The following is a 25,465-nucleotide window of genomic DNA, read 5'->3' as shown; positions in this document are numbered from 1 at the left end:
AGGTTAACAGGAGATAAGAGTCTCAGGTCCTTTTGTGCCCAGCTGGCTTTGAATCTTGATCCTCAGATCTTAATCTCCTGCGTAGCTAGGATTATAGGCGTGAGCCATTGTGCCTGGCTCACTTCTGGTTTTTTTTGTTTTTTTTTTTTTGAGTGGTTTATTGGAGCTAAGAGTCTCACTAAGGCTCATGGCATGAGTCATGAGTGCCCGGCAGTTAGCCAGGTTCTTTTCTTTTCTTTTCTTTTCTTTTCTTTTCTTTTCCTTTCCTTCCTTCCTTTCGTCTTTCCTTCCTTCTCTCCCTCCCTCCCTCCCTCCTTCCCTCCTTTTGCTTCCTTCCTTCCTTTTTGTCATTTGTGGGGCTTGAACTCAAGGCTATCCCTGAGTGTCTTTTTTTTGTGCTCAAGGCTAGTACTCTACCACTCGAGCCATAGTGCTACTTCTGGTTTTTGAGTGGTTAGTTGGAGATAAGAGTCTCAGGAGGGTTTTTAGGCCCAGGCTAGCCTCAAAAAGCAATCTCAGCCACCAGGTGGCTAGGATTACAGGTGTGAGCCACCAGTGCCAGCAGTTAGCCAGGTTTTTAAGAGACATTTAAAAATAAAAGGCAAAACAAAAGGTTAAGTTGGGTTCATTTATTTTTGTTCCCATATATCACTGTACTCCCCTTTCTTCCACCATACCTTTCGGTTTGCCACATGTACCACCTCTGGTTTCCTTGGGCTGAGCATTTGACATTAGAATGTGAGGTATTTCTCAGGAAACATGGTGGCAATGTGCAGGATGAAGATTTTGGTACTCATGAGATTCACCATGAAGTGCTACTACACACAGCTACAGAACTTTCTATCTAGATATGTACAACTTAACATTTCTGGATTTTTTTTTGCCAGTCCTGGGGCTTGAACTCATGGCCTGGGCACTGTCCTTGGGCTTTCCTCAGGCTAGTACTCTACCACCTGAGCCACAGCACCACTTCTGTTTTTGTTGTGTAGTGTGGTACCAGGGAATTGGATGCAGGGCTTTGTGCATGCCAGGCAAGCAGTCAACCACGAGGCCATGCTCCCGGCCCACGTTTCTGGTTTTATACAGTATATGACTGGAAGCACAAATTACATAAGTTAAAGTGCTATTCAAAGTTATATATCTTAAGTAAACATTGATTGTACACAGTTTGCAAACCTTTGGATGAGGCACAAATCTAGGCCATTATTGTCATAAAATCGCATTTATCCTCTTCTTATTTCCCATGTGAATAACTGTTAAGATATTAGTTTACTGGATGAAATAGTATTATTAGAGTCTCAAAATACAATATTAAGGGAAGACTAATAAGGAAAATCAGAAGTTAAAACATTAAAAATTTGATTAACACTAGATGAAACTATCTTAAATCTAGTAAATAAGTTTTCAACAAAATCAGGCACTTTTTATCCTTTGACTTTATATCCAATAACTGCATCAAACTTAACATTGATCTTCTGTTTCGAAATGGCCAGGAAACGCTCAGGAAGTAGCCTGAAAGAAAGATATGTAAAAGTGATTAGAAAATTATTATGTTCATTTATAAAATATCTTCTTTTTGAAGACAGCAATAAATTTAAATCAAAATAAAAACAAAAAAACCCCAACTCATTTATAGTATTTATATTTAAGCACATACTATGCAAGGTTAATTTTTAGACATGATTAAGAACTTTTACTTTGAATTTTGATTATAGTCTTCCCTATTAAATTCAGCTTTTTTTTAAAATGAAAAGAAAGGAGGCTTAACTTTCTTGGGCTAGGTGTGATCTAATGTTTTCTTTTTTGTGTGTATATTCTTGAACGCAAAGCCTATCTTTATTCTTGGCTTCTTTACTCAAGGCTTGGGGCTCTTCCACTTGAACCACACTTCCATTTCTAGCTTTTTGTTGGTTAATTGGAGATAAGAGTTTCTTAGATTTTTCTTTCTAGCTTCAAACCCAGATCCTAAGTTCTCCGTCTCCTTGGTAGCTATGATTATAGATCTGAGCTATGGGTCCTCAACAACAAAGTTCATTTGAGATAATAGATTTACATATTTATTTTTATTTCAAAAATAAAAAGTAAATCCTTCATTATTTCATGAGACTAATTGAAAAACTGGTTGAAATGAGTAGTTGAAATACTAAAGGTTTAGAAAAGGAAACCTGCTATAGGAAAGCAAGCAAAAGTGGTAGCTAATATTATAAGCCTAAATGTCATTTAAATGTTCCACTGAAAAACAGGGAAATAGAATTGCTAAATGAAAATGTGAATCATGCACCTGGTTTTGAGCATAATCCTGAATAAATGGACTCACCTTTGGGTTTAAATTATTCACGTATAAGTGGAACAATTCATGTCTGCCTTAAAAGTGTTCTTTATAACAATACTTTATTCCTAGGGGCTAGGAATGTGGCTTAGTGGTAGAGTGTTTGCTGAACATGCATGAAGCCCTGGGCTCAATTCCGCAGTACCACATAAATAGAAAATGCCAGAAGTGGTGCTGTGACTCAAGTGATAGGGTGCTAGCTTTGAGCCAGAAAAGCTCAGAAACAGTGCTCAGACTGTAAGTTCGAGGCCCAGAACTGGCAAATAAAGAAATAAAGAATACTTTATGTATTATATTTATGTGTTCATGTAAAAGGTCTTAAACTGTGATGGACATGCAGCAAGTCTCATGTCTTTTCTCCCAATCTATACTTAAGAATTAAGAATTAAACTAGGCTCTGGTGGCTCACTCCTATAATCCTAGCTACTCAGGAGGTTGAGATCTAAGGATCATGGTTCAAAGCCAGCCCAGGGAGCCGGGAGCTTGGCCTCATGGTTTGCCTATAGGTCTGTAAATCTTGGATTAACTGTTGGTGGCAGTGACTTGTTAGCATAGAAATTTCTGAGTTCCAGCTCAAATATATTAATATCTATGACTTTTTGTCCCAGATAACCAAGAGCAAATATATATATATATATATATAACATATATATATATTTTTTTTTTTTGGCCAGTTCTGGGGCTTGAACTCAGAGACTGAGCATTATCCTTGGGCTTCCTCAAGACCTAGTGCTCTACCACTTGAGCAACAGCACCACTTCTGGCATTTTCTATGTATGTGGGTACCAAGGAATTGAACCTGAGTCTTTGTGCATGCTAGGCAAGCATTCTTACCACCAGGTCAAACTCCTGGCCCCTTGAGACTCTTTAAAAAATTTTTTTTCTTCTAGAACTGAGGACTCAACTCAGGGCCTTGCACTTGCTAGGCAAATGCTTTCCACTGAGCTTAAATCCCAAGCATTAGTATTGTTGTTGTTGCTGCTGTAACTAGGGTTTGAACTCAGGGCCTTGTACTTGTAACCAAGCATGGCTTACTTGCTTGACTGGTTCTCTATCCTTTGATTCATGCCTCTAGTCCTACTTTTTACTGTTATTTTAAAGATTGAGTCTCATGGAATTTTCTGCCCAGGCTGGTTTTGAACCTCAATCTTCTGAGTCTTAGTCTCCTGAGTAGCTGGGATTATAGGTACGAGCTTCCTGTACCAGCTTGCATCTGCATTTCAAAACCTCTCGGGTAATTGCAATATGCACCAAAGGAAGTGTTTCTGAGATTTTATTAACCATACAAGTCATATATACATACATAACCATACAAGTCTTACGTATAATGCATTTTTTTTTTTTTTTGCTCCAGTCCTGGGGCTTGAACTCAGGGCCTGATCACTGTCCCTGAGCATTTCTGTGCTCAAGGCTAGTGCTCTACCACTTGAACCACAGCACCATTTCTAACTTTTTCTGTGTTATGTGATACCAAGGAATTGAACCCAGGGCTTTGTGCATGCTAGGCAAGCACTCTATGACTAGGCCTCACTCTCGGCCCCTGTACATGCAAGTTTTTAGTAGGATCTGTGAGATTCTGTGTTTCTAACTCAGACATAGTGAGGCTAAAAACCTATGGAGCACACTGGAAGAAATAAGGCTCAAGGATCTTTAGAAGGATAAGATAATACAGCCACTCTTATTTCTTAATGTGGTTTCCCATATTAAGAAATGTGGAATGAACACTTAAAACTGAATTCATTTTCCTAAAATTCCACAGTGGAAAAATACCTTGAAACAATCCCGTATACCCATTCATTCAGAAGACAACAGTTCCAGAAATATACAGATTTTACTACTGATGCAGATTTCACTATTTTTTCCTTACAAAGAACTTAAGAAAACATGAAAATATTCACCAATATTATTGCCACTGTTGCCTCAATGATTAACAGTGTGTGTGTGTGTGTGTGTGTGTGTGTGTGTGTGTGTGTGTGTGCTACTTCACCTAGGGTTGGCATTCTACCACTTGACCTACAACTCCACTTCAGGCTTTTTTTTTGCCAGTCCTGGGCTTGAGCTCAGGGCCTGAGCACTGTCCTTGGACTTTCTCAAGGCTAGAGCTCTACCACTTGAGGCTCAGCACCATTTCTGGCTTTTTTTTCTATGTATGTGGTACCGAGGAATCAAACCCGGGTCTTCATGCATGCTAGGCAAGCGCTTTAACCACTAGGCCAAACTCCCGGCCCATACTTCAGGCTTTTTTGATGGTTAACTGAAAATAGGAGTCTCATGAACTTTCCTGCCCTTGCTGATTTTGAACTGTGATTCTTGGTAGGTAAGATTACAGATGTGCGGTGTGGACATCATGCTAACACATGTGTTCATAAAACATTCTGGCATGCTAGTTGGAGAGCTCAAGTGATAGCGTGACCCAACTGTGAGGACATGAGTTCAAATTACAGTACCACAAAAAGAAGAGAATGTATAGGGTAAAGGCTGCTTGCTTCCACACCACTTACCTTTCCAATGCTGTTAAAAATCGTACAGAAGATGGAACAAAAATCATTTTCTGCTCAGTCAGGATCCCGTTCATGAGCTTGCTGACAACTTCCTCAGGTTCCAGGTTGGCCCCTAGGCTGAAATCACAGGCAGTATTCAGAAACAGAAACCCACTGAGGTTGCGTGCTGGGGTTCACTGCAAGGCACATGACCCACTGCAAGACTTGAAGCCTAGCTGATCTGCAGCAGGCAGCCCATTCAGGTGCTTAGAGAGAGCAGTGCTTAACCATGAGTACCAACAAGCACCACCTCTATAATATTATTCTGAGCTACTTTGTCTATGAAAAGTTATCCCACTGAAGCTGTACAACCACCTACTGCCCTTGATCTATAATCCTTATTTTACAAATGAGGAGTATAGAAGTGACTAGGATGCAGAAACATTTTAACTAGATTAGGAAAAGTCCATTTCTGAACCTTCATTTTGAAGGATTGAGTGTTGTCTTATTTCCCAAGGTCAAACATGCTCAGGTGCTTGTCTGCAGGCAGCTCATTTCAACCTTGGACCCCAGGGGATAATAACCCCACATCCAAGGTGGAGCATTCCATTATGGGCCTGACCAAAGATACCACCCTGGGCCCCCAGGAGACCATAACCCACTTTTTATTTTTGCTTCCTTGTTAAGCCCTATATAAGTCTACCCCCAAATCTAGTCCCCAGTACAACTTCCAGTCCTGAGGGAAGTTCTGTGCCCCTGGCTGTTCCTCAATAGACAGTCCCCGTCTGTTGAGGACTGAGTCTGGCCTATTCCTTTTCCATTCTCCTCCATTTTCCTTACATATTTGACTTGGGCACAATTGTACAAGTTTTACTAGATAGACAATGAAGTGTTAGAGGAAATAAAATGTCATAGCTATATTTCTGGCTCTATGTTGTGAGTATTTAATAGGGTGAAAATATTAGCATGATGGATATAATAAATATAAAATGAAAATGGTATATGATAAACATATTGTGGAATGCTAAATGAATATGAATATGAATAAAATAGTGATATAATAATATGAGAAGAGTAGAGTAATTAAATGAAATACAGTAATGACATGAAACTAAGAATCATGTTGCAAATACAAACATGTACCTAAAGGCTTATGGACATGGGAGATAAACTATGATGTAAGGACACGCATGACTGTTACCACAGGAGTGGTCAGGAGCATGGCTTACAAGATGAAGTATCATAGGAGCCCAGAAACCTGGGCAGAATAGATAGAGCAAGTAACCAGCACATCTCTGGGCACCACTGACCCAAAAGGTGTAACCAATCCAGACCAAGCAAGGACCAAGACGTAACCAATCCAAATCAAACACGAAGGAGTTTGGGCTGGAGAGAAGCAGGCCAAGGACCAATATAAACCAAGGAGTCAGAACAAAGAGCAGCACTTCTGAGGGCCTTAACTGAGAAGATCCCGACAAGGACCGAGACTTGTCATGTGGCCCTGGAGCTCACACGGTGGCAGGACTGGGAGCTGCGTCTAACATCTGACGGGCAGGCCCTGTTCGACTTCGGGACTAAGAGATGTCAGAGAGGTGAGTCCAGGGAGTGTGCTGGATAGGCAGATTAGGCATCCCCACGGTGGCCCCGACACCCTGCCAAGCAGAGGCTGAATTTTTCACCTGTATTTACTCTACCTGAAGTTCTCAGTCCCTTTGAGACCTCTTTCAAATAGAATGGCTGGATAATATAGTTTATTTATTTTATTAGTGCGAATAAACTGTCGAAATGGGTTTCATTGTGACATTTCCTTGCACGCATACAAGGTGCCCTATCAAACTCACCCTCTCTTTCAACCCTTCTCATCCTTGTACTCCCACCGCACCCATCTCACTTTCTATTGTAAACAATTCCCACAGGATTTCATTCTCCTACATTCATACGTGTCTAATATTATTGGTTTGAAAACCAAAGATAAACTAGGTACTGATTGCTCATGCCTGTAATCCTAGTTCTCAGAGGCTGAGATCTGAAGATCAGGATTCAAAGCCAACCCTAGCAAGATGGTCTGTGAGATTCTTATTTACAACTAACCACCAGAAAACCAGAAGTGCAGAAGTGAAGCTACGGCTCACACGGTTTGAGTTGAGTTGAAGAACTCAGGGACAGCACCCAGGCCCAGACATCAAGCCCCGGGACTAAACAACAACAACAACAATAATGTCAATACTTGGCAATGCCTTCCTCCTAACCTTCAAATGTTAATGAAATTAAACAAATGTTCCATAGAGTTTGTAGAAACCACAAAAAAGACTGGAGTCGATCTGTTGGGGGATGGGCAGGAAAGTAGCTGTGGGGGTGGGGAGGCTGGGGGCAGAAGAGCAAGGAGTGTTTTCACTTTGGAAAAACAGTCTGCATCTCTATCTTGTCTCCTGCCTATGTGAGCATCTACTCAACTCATTTTGCTATTTCCTAGTCTGAAAATGGGGATAAGGCGATTGAATGATGGTAACAACAGGCTCTTCCTAGTTGGTACCATTGGCTGCTTTTCATGATTTCCCAGTGTGGCTGGTTTTAAGTTACCCTAGTGACATTGCTGAATGACTGCAAGCCGGCACTCAATGGGCAGTGGGTGGGATGATAACATGGAAGCAAACAAGTACAATATACACCATGGTTGTATGATACCATGCAATCAAACTAGCCCCCAGCCCTTCTCTGAATACAAGAATACATGCTTTTTTCAAAAACAGATGGGTGCCAGTGGCTGACATCTGTCATCCTAGATACTCAGGAGGCTGAGATCTGAGAATTGCAGTTTGGAAGTTTGAAGCCAATCCACGTAGGAAAGTTTGTGAGACGTTTATGTTGAATTAACCGGCAAAAGACACAAGTGAGGCTGTGACTCAAATGTTAAATCATAAGCCTTGAGAAGAAAAGCCAAGCGAACCTATGAGGCCTTGAGTTTTCAAGCCTTAGTACTTGCACCAAACAAACTGAGATCTGAGAATTGTGGTCTGAAGCCAGTCCTGGTAGGAAAATCCACAAGACCCACCTCCAGTTAACCACTTGAAAACCAGAAATGAAGCTCTGACTCAAGTGGTAGAGCACTAACTTTGAGCAAAAAGGCTCAGGGGCACCATCTAAGTTCTAAATTGTATCCCAGGACTGGCACACATACACACACACACATACACACACACACACACACATCCAATTAGGGTTATATGTTTTTTTCTCTACTTAAAAATCCTAAATTTCTGCTTTAAATTGTCTTCATTTTTAATATACACTCTACTGTCAGCTTAGCCTAGGGTAGGAAGAGCCTCTGGGCCCTTTCTAGAAAGGTTGGAATTCCTGTGACTAAGCTAGAATTATTATTAGCTGGTAGTATTTCAGTTTTAGTTTCCCAATTATTTCTTAATTATACTGGCAAGGTTACCAGCAGATGGCGTGCTTACCTTGCAGCCTTGTCCAGCGTTGGGTTTTGAATGTAGCATTTCAGTACTACAAAGGGATTTAGCATGGTTCAATTTTGGTTTTTCAACTTCACAATTTATATGCATTCAGTTTGTACTGAAATGCCATGTTTTTAACTTTGATATTTCCTGGGCTAGCAAGTAACATGCCATGCAGTAGCGGGTGCAGAGCCCTGAGGCAGGTACCACCCCCATAGGGGACAGGATAGGTATACCCGTGCATTCTGTTGCTGAGCTATAATGTTTGGTAGGCTACATGTATTATATGCATTTTTGACTTTTTAACTTAGAGTGTGTTTATTGGTCAGAATCCTACCTTAAGTTGCTGAACACTGAATATGTATTTCACTGACTTGGGTTCTAGAGAGTTCTGAACTTTTTTTTTTTTTTTTTTTTTTGCCAATCTTGGAGCTTGAACTCAGGGCCTGAGCACTGTCCTTGGGCTTTCTTAAGGCTAGAGCTCTACCACTCGAGCCACAGCACTGCTTCTGCCTTTTTTTTTTTCTATGTATGTGGTACCAAGGAACTGAACCTGGGTTTTCATGCATGCTCGGCAACTCTACTACTAGACAAACTCCCAGCCCAGTTCTGAACAATTTTAAGACAAATGCTCACGTCCCATTGTGCCTACCTATTGAATATCGTATACTAAAAAGCACTGGAAAAGAAACTACTTTTCTCAAGTGGTCAAACTCCATATTCCTCATCAGTTTCAACTACATTTCACCAAGAAGAGCTAAACTATAGGAAAAGAGGGATGAAGTTTGAAGGAGTAGAATGAAGATAAAATATCAGATCTTAACAATACAATGAAATAACAGATTCAAGAGCATTTCAAGTCAGTATGTGAACTTAATAGGGCATAAATCTTAAATCAGTGATATAGTGTATTATTAATAATTAATGTAGAAGAACTCATTATTTGGGCAAAGCAATTAAACTATACAATAACATTTTTTTTGGTCAGTCATGGGACTTGAATTCAGGGAGCTGTCCTTGAGCTCTTCAGCTCAAGGCTACTGCCCTACCCCTGGAGCCACAGTGCCACTTCCCATTTTCTAGTGATTTATTGGAGATGAGAGTCTCATGGACTTTAGTGCCTGGGCTAGCTTTGAACCGAGATACTCAGATTTCAGCCTCCTGAGTAGGATTACAGGCGTGAGCCACCATGCTTGGTTATGCCATTTCTTAAAGCAAGTTTGGGTAAAAAAATATTTCAATATAAAAGTACAATAATAAAATACCTACTGAAGCAAGGCAATGGGTCAAGCCAGTTATTCTAGCTATTCTGGGGGCAGAGATCAGGAGGATTGTGGTTGAAGGCCAGTACTCTAAAACTGAGCTACATCTTCCTCCCTTCAAAGATCACAAGATGACATTTCAAGCAATACATCATTGGACAGTGATGTATACACCTGTCATCCCAGCTACATAGGAAGCGTAAATAGGAAGGTCACAGTCTAGGCTTACTTGAGCAAAAATGAGATCCTACTTGGAAAATAATGAAAGCTAAATGGGCATGATTCAAGTGGTAGTGCACCTGCCTACAAAAGCAGGGCCCATGTATTTGGTTATTTGAAATTTGATAGGGAAGGGGGGAAAACCAAGACGGGTAGGGGGGGTGGGGAGGAGGGTAATGGGTACCAAGACATGTGAAAGGGTATCAATGTATGTGTATTAATGCACCTTCTATCTGGCAAATATCCGTAACCCTTTTATTAATTACAATAAAAAATTTAAAAAAAAAAGCAGGGCCCTGAGTTCAAACTCCAGTACTGACCAAAAAATCTGCTAAAGAGGCCGGCAATATAGTTCAGCGGTAGAGCGCTTGTCTCATATGTCCAAGACCCTAAACACTGCACATGCAAAAAAGGATCTACTAGAAATAAAACAGGTAGATATAGAAATATCTGAACCACAAATATTTATAACTTGGAAATACTGCATTTGATTCAGTATCAATCCTTATAAACCTTCCTGAAGGAAACAATTTCTCAAATGTGAAACAGCCATGTACAAAGACATTTCATGATGGCTCTGCTTCTTTAAAAGACCTGGAAAATTCAAGGGCTGAAGGTGTGGTTTAACAGAAGATCACTCACCTAGTAAACAGGAGGCCCTAATTTCAAACCCAATACCACCAAAAAATAAATAAGATAAATTATATGGAAAATCAAGAACACTGAAATGATCACTGGGGACACGAGTTTTCTAATAACCAATATAGTTTAAAGATTTGTATTCAACAACCATGAAAAGATACCCACAACGGTATGTACTGTGAATTACTTCTGAATTTACTGATACAAATAGATGATCAGGCTAAAATGCTCAGGAAAACAAGCAGTTTACTGTTGCCAGAACCTCATGTGTAATATGTTTGTTACTTAAAATTAGAGTTTTATTATGTACATGGATATATACAAGAATTTTTTTTCCAGTCATGGGGCTTGAACTTAGGATCTGGGCACTGTCACCAGCATCTAGTTTAGAGGATAATTTCTAAATCACCAACTCAGGACTTGTCACAGTGTAGTCCTGGTTGTCTTTCACCTGGGCGAGGGAGGACTCTACCTTTGTCCCCAACATTTGTGTTTGAATCTAAGAGCCACTGCTTGGGAAAGAAAAAGGATTAGCGAGTACACCTGTACCATTCCTATTTATATTTGTAATCACTCTCTCCCTTTTGTTTCTCCACCTGTTTTCTCATACGCCACAGAAACCGAAGGCAAGGTGAATGAAAGGCATTGACTATCAGGTGTTTTGGGGTTTCAAATACTTAGGAAAACCACAGGTTGTCTCCATAGGTATCGGGATCCTTTTGTTTCCATGCAGTCCCTACTTACCTGGTACTGGGGTTCTTGATAAAGCCAGTATTTATGAAATTAGGACAGAGACACGTTGTTTTGATTCCAGGTCTTCCTAAAGCAGCTACTTCATCAGTCAAAGCTCTATGAAATCCAACTGCAGCAAACTTGCTTGAGCTGCAACAGAGAATTCATAAGGTCAACTGGAGAACTCTAACCAGCCTGTTCATTGTAAACATGTATTTTCTCATTATCAAGTATCAGTTCCTGAACAGCAGCCGCAGTCTAAGTGCACAGCTACTGACTCAGGGGCTGCACTAAGATCTTCAGTGTCAATCCAGGCACATTGATGGCTGAAGACACAAGACATGGAAGAGTCAGAATCTGGTCTGAGAGATGTGGGGCTAGGAACATGGGCAGAGTTTTCATGGTTGTTCCTTCCACGGTCGTTTTCAGCTGTTCATAATTTATTATAAAATGTGCATGCAAATTCACTGGTAAATTCTCCCAGATAAATCCCTATTCTTCTTTAATTTTCAGCTTGACTTCCTTTGAGAGACTTTTTCTAAGCTCTACTCTAAATTATTTTCTAATGATACTGTGCTCTATGAAAGCATAATGCTCACAACTCACTTTGGCTATCTGGACAGTGGTAATTGCCAGATTGAAAAACTACTTATTTGGGCTGGAGATGTGGTTTAATGGTACAGTGCTTGCCTAGCATGCATGAAGCCCTGGGTTCGATTCCTCAGTACCACATAAACAGGAAAAGCTGGAAGTGGCACTGTGGCTTAAGCCTTGAGCAAAAGAAGTTCAGGGACAGTGCCTAGGCCCCGAGTTCAAGTCCTAGGACTGGCAAACAAAACAAAAAATCCCAAATGGTTAGTCAGCTAATTTTGTTCCTTTGTTTAAGAGAAAGTATTGGTAGCTGGTTGCTGGTGGTTCATGACTAGCCACTCAAGAGACTGAGATCTGAGGATCATGGTTCAAAGCTAGTCTAGGTAGGAAAGTCTCTGAGACTCTTATCTCTAATACCACACACACACACAAAACAGGCAAACAAACAAAGGAACCAAACCAAACCAAAAGGACAGAAAAACAAAGCAAAAAAACCCCCCAAAACACATAAATGGAGCTGTGACTCAAGTGACAGAGTGCTAGCCTTGAGTGAAAAAGTGCAGGCACAAGGCCTGAATTTAAGCCCCAGTAACTGCACATGCACACATGTGCACACACAAACACACACACAAGATACTGGTAAAAAATATACTTGGCAAGCAGCAAAATGTCTTTTTCAAGTAGAATCTTGCATTTTGCACATTCATCATTCAATTTGTTGTTCTAACTCTAAGAGAAACTGAACTTTTCTTCCTAAGATAGATGATTAGAATTGTAATAGATTGCATTGCTGATGGAACTCAAGGCTAAGGGATAGACTGGACAGAAAATAAAATAATTCTGTTTCCCTCATTTCATTTCAACCAAAACATTTATGACCAGTATCACAGAAGCAAAGTATTCTAGAAATTGAGAGGAGGAATGGACCGCATTGCTTTGTGTGAATATAAGGAAATGGGATTGAAACATAAAACCAGCAGGTACCTTCCTATTATCTAACACCTGTATAAGTTCAGATTCTGTGCCAAGTACATTGTATTGAACAATGTGAACCTTACGACAATTAACAGCCTATTGCATGGATGAAGAAACTAAACTCTAGAAGAGTCGATTAACTTGCCTAAGATTACAGAACTAGTGATTGAATTAATATTTACAATGTCATCATTCATAATAATCCTATCCTGGAAATAACCTACATATTCACAAACAGTATAGGAAAAATAGCCAGGTACTGGTGGCTCATGCCTATAATCCTAGCTACTCAGGAGGCTGAGATCTAAGGGTCATGGTTCAAAGCCAGCTTGGGCAGGGATGTTAATGAGACTCTTATCGCTAATTATTGCCAGAAAACCAGAAGTGGTGCTGTGGCTCGAAGTGCTAGCCTTGAGCTTGAAGAGCTCAGGGACAGCACCAAGGCTCTTGAGTTCACTTAAAGAGCTGTGTCTCAGTACCTGTCCAGCAGTAACAGCATCTGATAAGCTGCCTACCGCTGGTGGAAGTCTTTGGTGTGTTTCTTCCAAACTTTCTTCTACCATTGATGACATGTTTAATAAGGACCCAGGCCAAACAAAGAGGAGGATAACTGTGGTAAGGTAAGCCACAGAAGCTGTGGACTCCAGAAGGGAGTTCTGGAACTACTAGAAACCACAAATCTGTGCTTGGAAGGGTTCCGCTCCTTGGGTAGTTACCTCCCAGCCTGCTATTTCAAATGGCAACATGTATAGATATGCAAAGCCATTCCTCTTCTCAAGCTACTTTACTGCTGTCTGTTGGAGCTATCATTCAAGTCTGAAAGGACCAGAATGAGAAAACAGTTGTGTACTGCACAATCAGCACCCCAGTGTGTCATCCCTACTTAGTAATTAATGAGAATTTTATTTCTGCCAAAAGCTCCATCACTAACACCATGTATATGTTTGTTACACAAAATGCTGTCACTCTTCGTTATTACTAAGGAACACTCCTTGGCACAGAATCAAATCAGAGCCCCCAAAGCTACTGTTTAACACACAAAATGGCTGCTGTAAGGAGGGCTGAGATCTGAGGATGGTAGTTCAAAGCCAGCCTGGGAAAGTCTACAAAACTCTTATCTCTAATTAGCAAAAAGCCACAAGTGGAGCTGAGGTCCAAGTCATAGGATGCAAGCGTTGAACAACAAAGCTAAAGGACAGGGCCCAGGTCCAGAGTTCAAGCTCCAGGCCCACCCTTCCTCCTCATCCCCACAAAAGGGAGGGGAAAGCAAGTGGTTTCTTCCTATCTTGCTGGAGGCTAATCCTCTGCTTACCTCAGGGTCTAGTAACTAAGACCAGGTGGTGGCAGGAAAGTGGAATGTGGTGGAGTAGCTCTGTGGGCAGCCTACCTGAAAATACTTTTTGTCAAGGAAGTAAAGTAAGTATAGCTGCAGTGGCTCTTGACTTCCTGAGCTAATCCCCTAACTTAGATGGATGTGTGCAATGTAATGTAATGGCTCTGTTCTGGGATTGGCTCACCAGTTTACCATCTTCTTTTAAATCTGAAAATTCAATCTATTTATTTTTAAAACAGAAAACAAATCTAGAATCAAAAGAAAAGGAAAACTAAAGAAAGCAGATGAATAAAAAGCACAAAATAAAAATCAAGTAAATTAATTGTTGGAGCGCGGTAAGCTTTAAAAAACAAGAAAAGAAGTGGATATTCTTAGGAATGGTAACTTAAGTTTGTTATTTGTTTTCAGTGCTCAGTGTCTTGTGCATGAGTGATCTGGGGCTGAGCTATATCACTATATCACTAGCCTATGTGAATAACTTCTTGGACTGGGCATGTGGTTCAGCTCGCAAAGTGCATGTCTAGCATGTACAAGGCCCTGAGTTCAAACCTCAATATTGCTAAAATAAGTAAGAGTTGCATCTTTTTGGTGGGAGTTTGGTGTAGTAGTAGAGAGCTTGCCTAGCATGCACAAAGGCCTGGGTTTGATTCCTCCATACCACATACATAGAAAAAGCTGAAAGCGGTGCTGCGGCTGGAGTGGTAGAGCTCTAGCCTTAAGAAAGCCCAAGGACAGTGCTCATCCCCTGAGTTCAAGCCCCAGGACTTGGGATTTTTTTCCCCAAGCTGGCCTTGAACCTTTATCTTCTTGTCTACCTTCTAATGATATAGGTGTACAGGGAACCCCTTCCCCCAGATCTAGTTGCATAGCTGCTCCTTACAGTTCACTGGAGGACACTATCACCATGAAGTAACTACATGCTATGACAAGCTCTTCACTTATTACAATATGGTTCTTGAAGATGGATAGCCATTGCATTTTTAAAAAAAAATACAAAACAATTTCATGCAAATCAAAATAACTTTGAGGTTCCATTTCATTCCAGTTAGAATGGCCATGATCAAGAAATCTACTAACAACAGATGCTGGCGGGGAGGTGGCAGAGATCACTACTACACTGTTGGTGGGAGTGTAAACTCATTCAGGCACTCTGGAAAGCAGTATGGCAATTTCTCAAAAGACTAAACATAGAGCTCCCCTATGACCCAGCAGTCCCACTCCTTGGCATTTACCCAATGGTCCAGAAACAAGGGCAAGCTAAACTTACTAGCACAATGATGTTCACTGCAGTGTTATTTAGCATAGATAAAATATGGAACCAACCCAGATGCCCCTCAGTAGATGACTGGATCAAGAAGATGTGGTATTTATACACAATGGAATTCTATGCTGCCATCAGAAAGAATGACATTTGTAAGGAAATGGAAAGATTTGGAAAAAATCATATTAGTGAAGTAAGCCAGGCCCAAAGGAACATAGGCTCCAAAGTTTCCCTTATTTGTAATAATTAATACACATGTAATAATTAATACACTCTCCTAGCAGAGACTCACAATAGCGCAAAAGCTATGTGCATATGGTCATATAGGATGAGACTAAATGAAATGAACTCTAGGATATGGAAACAGGAAATTTATCTTTGTGATTGTTGTTCTCAATGTCCTATGTGCAGTTATTTCTTTTCTCTTTTTTTCTCCCTTATGGTTAATCTTCTGTGATTATTGTACGTGACTTTGTTATCTGACTTCATTTGTTTATTGGAAATAGGGAAGGGAAGGGGGAAAAAAGATGATGGGGAGGGATGGGGGAAGGGAAAGGGGGAAAAACATGAAAAGAAATATGAATTTTGGAGAAGTAATGCACCTCCTATCTGACGAATGTAACTGTAACCCCTCTACACATTATCCCGACAATAAAATTTAAAAAACAAACCAAAAAAAATCATTGTTTGGATGCTTTCCATGTTTAAAATCCCAGATATACACTGTCACTCATTCTCCCTCTTTTCATTGTGTTTCCTTCTGGAAAAATTTTACCAATATTTAAAAATCATGGGCCGGGAGTTTGGTCTAGTGGTTGAGTGCTTACCTAGCATGCATGAAGACCTGGGTTCAATTCCTTCATACCACACATATAGAAAAAAGCCAGAGGTGGTGCTGAGGCTCAAGTGGTAGAGCTCTAGCCTTGGGAAAGTCCAAGGACAGTGCTTAGGCCCTGAGCTCAAGCCCAGGACTGGCAAAAAAAAAAATCATGTACATGATTCATATTAATTTTTGTAACTATACAAAAATTCTGGCCTTGTTTTATAATTCCTTACTGCTGAAAAGAATGAGAAATAAGCTACATGGTTGGTCTGTAATTAGATAATTTCCCATAGCCACATCTAGAACAGCATTCTTATTATTTTCCTTATTTTTTTATTTTATTTTATTTTATATTTTGGCTTCTACTCAGTGGCTGAGTAATGTTCTTTTGCTTTTATGCTCAAAGCTTGAGCCATAGTTTTATGTCTGGCTTTTTGGTAGTTACTTGGACTTAGAATGTCAAGGGCTTCCCTGCCTGAGCTGGCTTCAAACCTTGATATTCGGATCTCAGCCTCTTAAGTAGCTCGGATTACAGGTGTCGTCACCAGCTGTCAGCAAGAATGCTGAAGTTCCTTGTCTATCAGGGATTTTAGGTTATTGTTGTGATAGTCTCATTCTGAGAGTAAGAAATCCCACGTGAGTGAAGCATAGGAACCAATGCCAATGAATCATGACCTTACATACCAGTAAGCCATCAGGAAGGGAACGGTGGTGTGGCCTGCTGCTGATGCCACGGTGACAATATGGCCATAATTCCTCTTCATCATCATCGGAAGAAATGCCTTAGTAGTCTAGACAGGGTTTTATTGAAAGAGAAAAACAAGTATTCTTTATGAGCCAGGGGACCACCAGGAATATTTTATAACACAAAGATACTTCAAAGACTTTGCTCTTGGTCTGAATGAAAAAATCTAAATTGCCAATGTGTCATCATAAGGATGTTCACATTAGAAACACATATGATGAAACACAATGATGTCTTCTCCCAACTCATGTGTAGAGTGGGGAGAACAAACTAGAGTCACCAGTAGATTTTACACGTAATGTGAAATTATTATTATTATTTTTATTGTTTTGTTGGCTGTAGGACTTGAACTCTGGGCCTGGGTGTTATCCCTGAGGCTCTTCAGCTCAAGGCTACCGCCCTACCCCTTGAGCATAACACCACTTCCAGTTTTCTGGTGGTTAATTGGAGATAAGAATCTCACAGATCTTTCGTGCCCAGGCTGGTTTTGAACTGTGATCCACAGATCTCACCCTCCTCAGTAGCTAGGATTACAGGTGTGAGCCACCGTGCTCGGCATTAATGTGAAATTATTAAAAAATACTTTGATCATAATATCGAACTATGGTAAAGGACAATTATTATTTTGTGGGTCATGGGGGCTTGAACTCTGTGCCTGGGCTCTTCAGCTCAAGGCTACCACGCTACTCTTCATCAAAGCTTCACTTCCCGTTTTCTAGAGGTTAATTGGAGATCAGAGTATAGTGTCCTTTTGTGCCCCAGCTGGCTTTGAAACTTGATCCTCAAATCTCAGCCTCCTCAGTAGCTAGAATTACAGTTGTGAGCCACCATGCTGGCTCACTTCATGATTTATGAACCAAATATTTATCTCCCATGCAGAAACAAATGCAAGCAGTCTTTTAACAAATGTAAGAGTACAAAGATAAAGCCAAGTGCGGTAGTGCCTGCATGTAATCCCAACATTTAGGCTGAAGCAGGATGGGTGTGAGTTCAAGGATGGCCTGTGCTATACAGTTCAAGGCTGGCCTCAACTATATAGCAGGGCCCTGTCTCATTTCCTCCCTACTCTCCAAACAATACAATTTTAGGAGCAATAATATAAAATAATAATGCATTTTCATCAATATCTGACATTTATGATGATTCAATTCATGATTCTTAGTATTATTTAATTTGGAGAATACGAAAATTGGTAGAATTTGGTCACAGCATGAAAAAAAGAATTCTTCATGAAATGTTATCTCTGGATACTTTAGGACTGACTTAATACTTTCATATATCTCCTGAAGGCACCCTTTAAACTTAATCTTTGGAGTTTTCAAAGTGCTTTTGTAGAGGGAATAGTGCTTACCCAAAAATGTGCAAGAACATTTACTTCAAAGGTCTTTTCAATCTGAGGGTCTTGTGTAGCAAACAAATCCGACGTGTAGACTACACCAGCATTATTGACCAAAATACTAACATCTCCAACATCTGCCTTCACCTTTAAAAGAAAACCAGAAAACTATACTCACAAAGAGGCAGGCACCTAGGTTTGCATATAATGACCCTTAAATGCATATATATATATATATATATATATATTACTAGATTTAGTAGGAGAGGTAGTTTTGTTATCTTTGTGCTGACATAAAGAAAAAAAACCATCCCCTTTATTTATTTTATGTACTTATTGTCCAAAGCAACTCTGCCAACCAGTGTGCCATTTAGACATTTTCTTCTCAATTGTAGTCGAGACTAAGTTGACGCTTCTCTATTATAGCTCAAGAGACCTCTGTTGAAGCACCATTTATTTTTGAAGCACTGTTTAAAAAGGCACATCTAGAGCAGTACAATTTATGGGCAATTTCAGGGACTACTATGGAGACTTGAGAACTGGCTACACTGATTGGCTGGCCACACACACACACACACACACACACACACACACACTTGGTCATAGGGCTTAAACTCAGGGCCCAGGCACTATCCCTGAGCTTTTCTGTCAAGGTTAGTGTTCTACCACTTTGAGCCCCAGGGCTAGGCCAGTGGTCTACCACTTGAGCTATACTTTCAATCCTGTATTATTATTATTATTATTATTATTATTATTATTCATATCATTCCCGTGCACATGCTTGAAAGTTCTTTTTTTGTGATACTAGATTTGAACTCAGAGCCTCATGCTTGCCTGGTTTTCTTGCTCATATCTTCTGACACTATATCACTTGAACCACAACTCTAGCTTTGAGTTTTTGCTGTGTACTTTTTGGAGATAGAGTCTAGAACCTGGACTGGCCTTGAACTGAGGTCCTCTAGAAACCTGAACTAGCTTTGAATTGAGGTCCTCTAGACCTCTGCCTTCCGAGTAGCTAGGATTTATAGACATGGATTATCCATTTCACCTTCAAGGCTCTTTCCTTGACCTCTTGGGGGTCTATGAAGTTACTTAATATAGAAACTTAATATGAGAGAGATCACATTACACGTATATTTTCCTAATAATATGTGCGTGGTATAGATGTATGTTTTGACAACTAAATCTCTTTTTTTAGATTTATCAGAAGGAAGGACATTCAAGAAGTTAAGTGGTTGCATGGGAGAGCCTTTTATTGTGTTTGCCAGCACTCGGACTTAAAGTAATAAGGTCCAGCTTGCTCTTACTTAGCTTTTTTACTTAGAGTTGGTCCTCTACCATTGAACCACAGCTCTACTTCTGTCTTTTTGCTGGTTCACTAGTGATAAAAGTATTGGGGATTTTTCTACTAGTTTGGCTTTGAACCTCAATCCGCAGATCTTAGTCTCCGGAGTAGCTAGGATTACAGGCATGAACCACGGAAGGGCTCATGTGTGAAGATAGTTGTAATAGCCTTTGAAATTTAGCCTGTCATAGGAAAATTGATTTCAACTGAGAAAGTATAAGCAAGAGAACAGAGCCTTCTGCCTAAAGCAATAGAAGGCATTCCTTGAACTGTGAAGAATATTTGGACTGTTGAGGAAACTCACAGAAATTTTATGCTTAAGTTGTACTTTCTGGTTGTTGTTGTTGGTCATGGGGCTTGAACTCCGGGTCTGGATGCTGTCCCTGAGCTCATCAGCTCAGAGCTAGCACTCTACCACTTTTAGCCACAGTGCCACTTTCTGTTTTCTGGTGGTTAATTGGAGATGAGTCTCATTAATTTTTAGTGCCAGGCTGGCTTTGAACTGCAACCCTCAGATCACAGCCTCCTAAACAGATAGGATTACAGACATGAGCCACTGGTGCCTGATATATATATATATATATCATATATACATATACATATATTATATATATTTAAGATTAAAGTGTCATATTTTTAAAGACTAGCAACACCAGGCTATTTTATCCAGTATTTTAATGTCTCTTTGAGTAATTCAGTGTACTATTTAAATAGACACTAGAGTCACACACATTCAGGTGTATGCTGTGTTCTAAATACAGCCTAACTACTAGTAGAAGTGTTATTATGTAAGCCAGTGCTGCTGGGTGCTGCAGATCTAAGAACTTGCAACACGAGCACTCAACTGTATCAGAATCATGAGTGACATGAGGATGCCAGGTTGCTAGACATATGAATTTCTCAGCCCTGGCCCATGCCTACTGTAAGAAAACCTCTGTGGATAGAGCTCAAGAGTGGGTATTTTTAAAAGCTTCCTGGAAGGCTCTAGAATATCCCATGTTCTGCAAATCTCAGTTCTAAATCTGGGTCTACTGCTACCCAGCTACTGGGAAAAAAACAAGCATAATATTTGTCAATTGCCTTGTATCATGAGCAGACTTGATCATCCTCAAAAGACTTCCTAACTCTAACAGATGTGATTCTAGCTACATGCAAAAAAAAAATCCTCACCTTCTTTGCACAGCTGTAAATCTCTTCTCGGTTACTGCAGTCCACTACATAGGAATAAGCCTGGGCACCGAGTTTCTTGCATTGGGCAGCAGTTTCCTCAATGCCATGCTAGAAAAAGCGACAGAGGGCAAGAGAACAAGTGACAGATGTTAGTTGGGAAGGTTAGAATTCCCAGGCAAATGGTGGAGTAGTAAAATTGAGCTTATTTCACCTGATAAAGAGCTCACTGTAGCATCCTTAATTTTTTTCCAATCACTTTTGGCAACCTCTACTACCAACCTGGTGCCACCATATTACCTCTTATTGGGATGACCACAATAGTGTTGTAACTTCTTTGTTGTTCTTTCCCATTCTCCTCAATGCTTTGTTCTTGAACTGGAAGCTGCAGGATCTGTCTCCATAGAGACTGAGTCAAACCCTCCATCACCTTCCCAGAGGAGACTCCAAGGTCAAACAATAGTTTTGTTTCCTAAAAAAACTATGAGTTGGAGCATTTATCCTTATATTTCTAGACCAGCTTGGTCCCAGAGAAAGGAATGTGAGCTACATACCTAATTTAAAATTTTAATTCGACTTTTATTATCTGTAAGTAGTTGTACAACAGAGCTACCATTCAACAAGTCAGTTCATGAGTACAATGAATCTTGATAGATGCATTTCCTCATTCTTCCCTGTCAACTTTTCCTCTAATTTTTATTTTTCTAGTAGCCTGTTACAAATATATACTTATATATTTGCTTATATAATATATAACTGTATATGTATAAAACATGTATATGGAGAGAGCTGGTACTAGGGCTTGAACTCAGAGACTAGGCACTGTTCCATAACTTTATTGCTAAAGACTAGCAGCTTACCACATGAGCTATAGCACCACTTCTAGCTTTTTGCTAATTAGTTGGAAATAAGATATCTTACAGACATTCCTGCTAGCGCTGGCATTGAACGGTGATTTGAGCTCAGATCTCTACCTGCTTAGAAGCTAGGATTACAGGTCTGAGCCACTGTGGCCTGGCTTAGAAAAATAATATATTTTATATAATATATATCTTATATATAAATCACCTGAACAATTTATCTCTCAAGTGCCCTCAAACTCTGTTCTTTATCGTTGGCTAACTTGTGGATATTTGCACTAATTCCTGCGTATGTGTACTAAAAGCAGATGACTGTCAAAGGTCAAAATGTCATGGTTAACAGGAAATGTTTCAGACATGGAGAGTAAAAGGGAATTGAAAGTATTATTTCCGAACTGACTGTACCATGTAAATTCAGACAAATAAAGCACAACAGCTTGTAACACACTCGCCTCGTGGTTTTGTGCTTTGCTTTTACTGTTCCAACAGGCCTTGATCTGGGGGTATGCGTACCACAGATAACATGGAACTAAATTGACATTATAACGATTGATTCAAGTGTATGGGACGTCAAGGAAAGGCTGAATGTTATTATCCACAACCCATGAATCAGAGTGAATGGCAGAGTCAGGTTGAGCTACGTGCATCACAAAATAGGCAGGAAAGTTTGAGCAGAATGATGGCCAACTGTTTCTGAATGACAATTGACAATGTCTACAAACCTGCATATCTGACCAACCATTCAACTGTTCCAACTTTTATTTATCCTGTATGTCAAAATCATTGTCATTTGAACAAATTAAATATGATAGTCTATATTCTTTTTTCACACTAACTCATGAAAAACAAGTGGGTTAGAAACATGATACCTTAGCTCATATTTTTCATATTTCAAATGCTCAACGGCCACAATTGCCCACTGGCTGTTCTCTGGCTCCGTATTTGATAGCTCAGATCCAAATGCTTTATTTCTCTCTGCTTCCTCCCAAGCAATGCATTTGCTGAGCACTCGACAGAATATGACATTCCCTGCATTCTCAGCCTCTTCTGTTGTTGACTCAAGTCATCACCTCTTACTTGCTGGGCAAATGTTTACCACTCAGCTACATCTCAAGCCTCTAATGTTCCTATCTTTTTTAAATTTTTTATTTTTTGGCCAGTCCTGGGGCTTGAACTCAGGGCCTGCGCAGTGTCCTTGGGCTTCCTCAAGACTAGCGCTCTAGCTCTTGAGCCACAGTACCACTAGCTTTTTCTGTGTGTGTGGTACTGAGGAACTGAACTCATGGCTTTGTGCATGTTAGGTGAGCACTCTACCACTAGGCCACACTCTCAGCCCTAATGTCTCTATCTTAATGAGGCCTTTTTTAGATATTTGTATGAAATAAACAGCCAACCTAGCCCTCTCCACTACACACAATCCTCCCTCCTTTTAAGTATTAGTTTTCTTTTATACTTAACAACATCCAACAATTGTATTATTATACAGTATAACTTATTCATTGTCTTTGGCCCAGATAGCAGCTTGCTTTTTCCTTTATCACCAGATTTGCATTGCAACATTGGCTGGCAGAAAGTTAAGTGTTCAATAAGTGTTTGTTGGATACACAAACATCATTTTTGATCAGAAACATTTTGTGCTAATCAGCCCTAGGCATTGATCAGGAACCATTATCTTCCTCTTTGTCAAACAAGAACAATATCATCTCATGAATTATCTCCTATCATTTTTCTGGTTCTTTTGAAGGACAGTTATTTTATCCATAGTTTCTGAAAACTAGTTCTGAGAATTTGGCTAAGATTCTAAGCTAAGGTCATATGTGTCTGGCCATTGTACTATTTAGACTTTGGCCAGAAACCTAAGTAGCAACCTCTTGTTATCTTTCACTGCCCTAGTCAGTACTTAAAAACAATTTTCTGAGCCAGGTATTTGTGGTGCAAGCCTGTAATCCTAGTTACTCAGGAAGCTGAGATCCAAGAATCACAGTCCAAAGTTGGCCCATGGAAGAAAAGTCTATGAAACTCCTACCTCCACTAAACGACTCAGAAATCGCTAGAAATGGAGCTCTGGCTCAGGTGGTAGAGCCCTAGCTTTGAGCAAAAGCTTAGGGATAGCAGCACCCAGGCCTTGAGTTCAAGCCCCAGGACTAGTACCAAAAACAAAAACAAAAATAGGTTTTTTTCTGTGCTGAATTTAGTGCCCAAGACTCTACCTTCTGTTTATTATCCGATCTTAATGTCTAGACTGCTAATAATTAGTACTTGCTGATTATAATCTTCATTAATTAACTTGGGCTAACATTAACTTAGTATTCTGAAATTCTTGTTTTCAGAATTTGATGTTGTTTAGTTGGCGAATATGCAATCAATAGCATTTCAACAGTTGCCTCCTAGAAACCTCTGCTCAACTGTCAAAGGTCAAACAAAATCTTTGATTTTAGGTTTTTCCTCTTTCCTCTAAGCCCACACTTTTGCTTGTCCTGCAGAAAAAATTACATTGAAGTGTTACCTCTTTCTTCTTTTCCTTCTTTCTTCTCTCTCTCTCTCTCCCCCCCCTCTCTCTCTCCCCCTCTCTCCCCCTCTCTCCCCCTCTCTCTCCCTCTCTCTCCCTCTCTCTCCTCTCTCTCTCTCTCTCTCTCTCTCCCTCTCCCTCCCTCCCTCCCTCCCTCCCTCCCTCCCTCCCTCCCCCTCCCTCCCTCCCTCCCTCCCTCCCTCCCTCCCTCCCTCCCTCCCTCCCCCCTCTCTCTCTCTCTCTCTCTCTCTCTCTCTCTCTCTCTCTCTCTCTCTCTCTCTCTCTCTCTCTCTCTCTCTTTTGTGGGACATGGGGCTTGAACTCTGCCTGGGCACTGTCCCTGAGCTCTTCAGCTCAAGGTTACCACCCTACCCTTGAGCCAAGCCCCACTTCCCGTTTTTTAGAGGTTAATTGGAGATATGAGTCTCAGGTCCTTTTGTGCTCGGGCTGGCTTTGAACCTTGATCCCCAGATCTCAGTCTCCTGAGTAGCTAGGATTATAGGCATGAGCCACCTGGACGGACTCTTTCTTTTCTTCCTTCCTTCTTTTCTAAAAATAATTTTCACAAAAGGCGATTTCCAAAACTTTTTCTAGGCAGTAACCACGATAAAATATTATTTTTTGTTGGATGCAATCTTTGTAATCATTTATCTCAACAACTGCAAATAGGACCCATTAGGTGTAAGTTTCTTAATAGATAAGCTGAGACGACTATTTCCCACATGATCTGGATAAAGTGAAATCAGGTTGGGGAAAGATTAGAAATGATTTTTCAAGGCAAAAGTTTGGCATGGTAATACAACGTTCCATGGTGCCGGGCAGAAACTGAGAATGCAGTCTCCTACACAGATTAATCAATTCATGTTTCCCGACAAGAAAACAACAACAACAAAACAACAACAACAACAACAAAAACCCGACCATGGTAATCACTTGTCTTGTGCCTTCTGGAAGAAGTCGGCCCCAAGGGTGGCAGAAGAGAAAAGGCAGCCATCGCCCTCAGCTGACCAGGGCCAGGAAGCAGTGCACAGACAGCGCTATTACCTTATTGATATCCCAGAGAACGACTTTGGCCTTAAGTTTGGCAAACTCGTAGGCAGTCAGTCTTCCAATGCCATGTCCAGCGCCAGTGATGAGCACGATTTCTCCCGTGACTGATTTCCTCTTCTTGGGAAGGAAAAGCTTGACGAGCGACTCGAGGGCGCAGAGGAGGAGCAGGGGCAGAAGCAGGAGGCAGCCCACAAGGACTTTCATTCTCTCGCCGGGCGCCTCGGCTGTCCCCTGCCAGTCCTCTCCCTGGCTTCTGGAGGTGGGGAAGGAGGGAAGATCTGCTTGCAGGGAAATCAACAACCCCGAATCCTTTCCTTCCGCGGGGCCGGGCTTTGTTAAGGGATTTTTTTT

The 25,465-nt window shown here is 40.6% G+C and overlaps 1 protein-coding gene across 1 annotated transcript; it reads right to left on the bottom strand.

Annotated features, from left to right (window-relative positions):
* Nucleotides 1-614: 614 nt before the first annotated feature.
* On the bottom strand, nucleotides 615-25,465 carry Hsd17b11 (hydroxysteroid 17-beta dehydrogenase 11). Its single transcript, XM_090343231.1, has 7 exons — nucleotides 25,109-25,465; nucleotides 20,699-20,806; nucleotides 18,199-18,330; nucleotides 16,787-16,893; nucleotides 11,132-11,269; nucleotides 4,831-4,947; nucleotides 615-1,512 (listed from the first exon to the last, which is right to left on the bottom strand). The coding sequence occupies exons 1-7, from the start codon at nucleotides 25,316-25,318 to the stop codon at nucleotides 1,425-1,427; spliced, it is 900 nt and encodes a 299-aa protein (XP_090199357.1). The 5' UTR covers nucleotides 25,319-25,465; the 3' UTR covers nucleotides 615-1,424.

This window comes from Megascapheus bottae, chromosome 13 (genome assembly GCF_031878675.1).
Source record: "Megascapheus bottae isolate mThoBot1 chromosome 13, mThoBot2.hap1, whole genome shotgun sequence".
Classification (NCBI taxonomy): Eukaryota; Metazoa; Chordata; class Mammalia; order Rodentia; family Geomyidae; genus Megascapheus; species Megascapheus bottae.
This window is presented reverse-complemented; position numbering and strand designations above follow the sequence as displayed.

What these genes read in the sequence shown, in the direction of transcription:
- Hsd17b11 (XM_090343231.1), bottom strand. Translation starts at nt 25,318, where the DNA reads ATGAAAGTCCTTGTGGGCTGCCTCCTGCTTCTGCCCCTGCTCCTCCTC. An exon ending in ATGTTCTTGCACATTTTTGG is followed by an intron (nt 16,894 to 18,198) that starts GTAAGCACTATT and finishes AACCCTGTCTAG; the next exon opens with ACTACTAAGGCATTTCTTCC. An exon ending in CCCTTCCTGATGGCTTACTG is followed by an intron (nt 11,270 to 16,786) that starts GTATGTAAGGTC and finishes TCTCTGTTGCAG; the next exon opens with CTCAAGCAAGTTTGCTGCAG.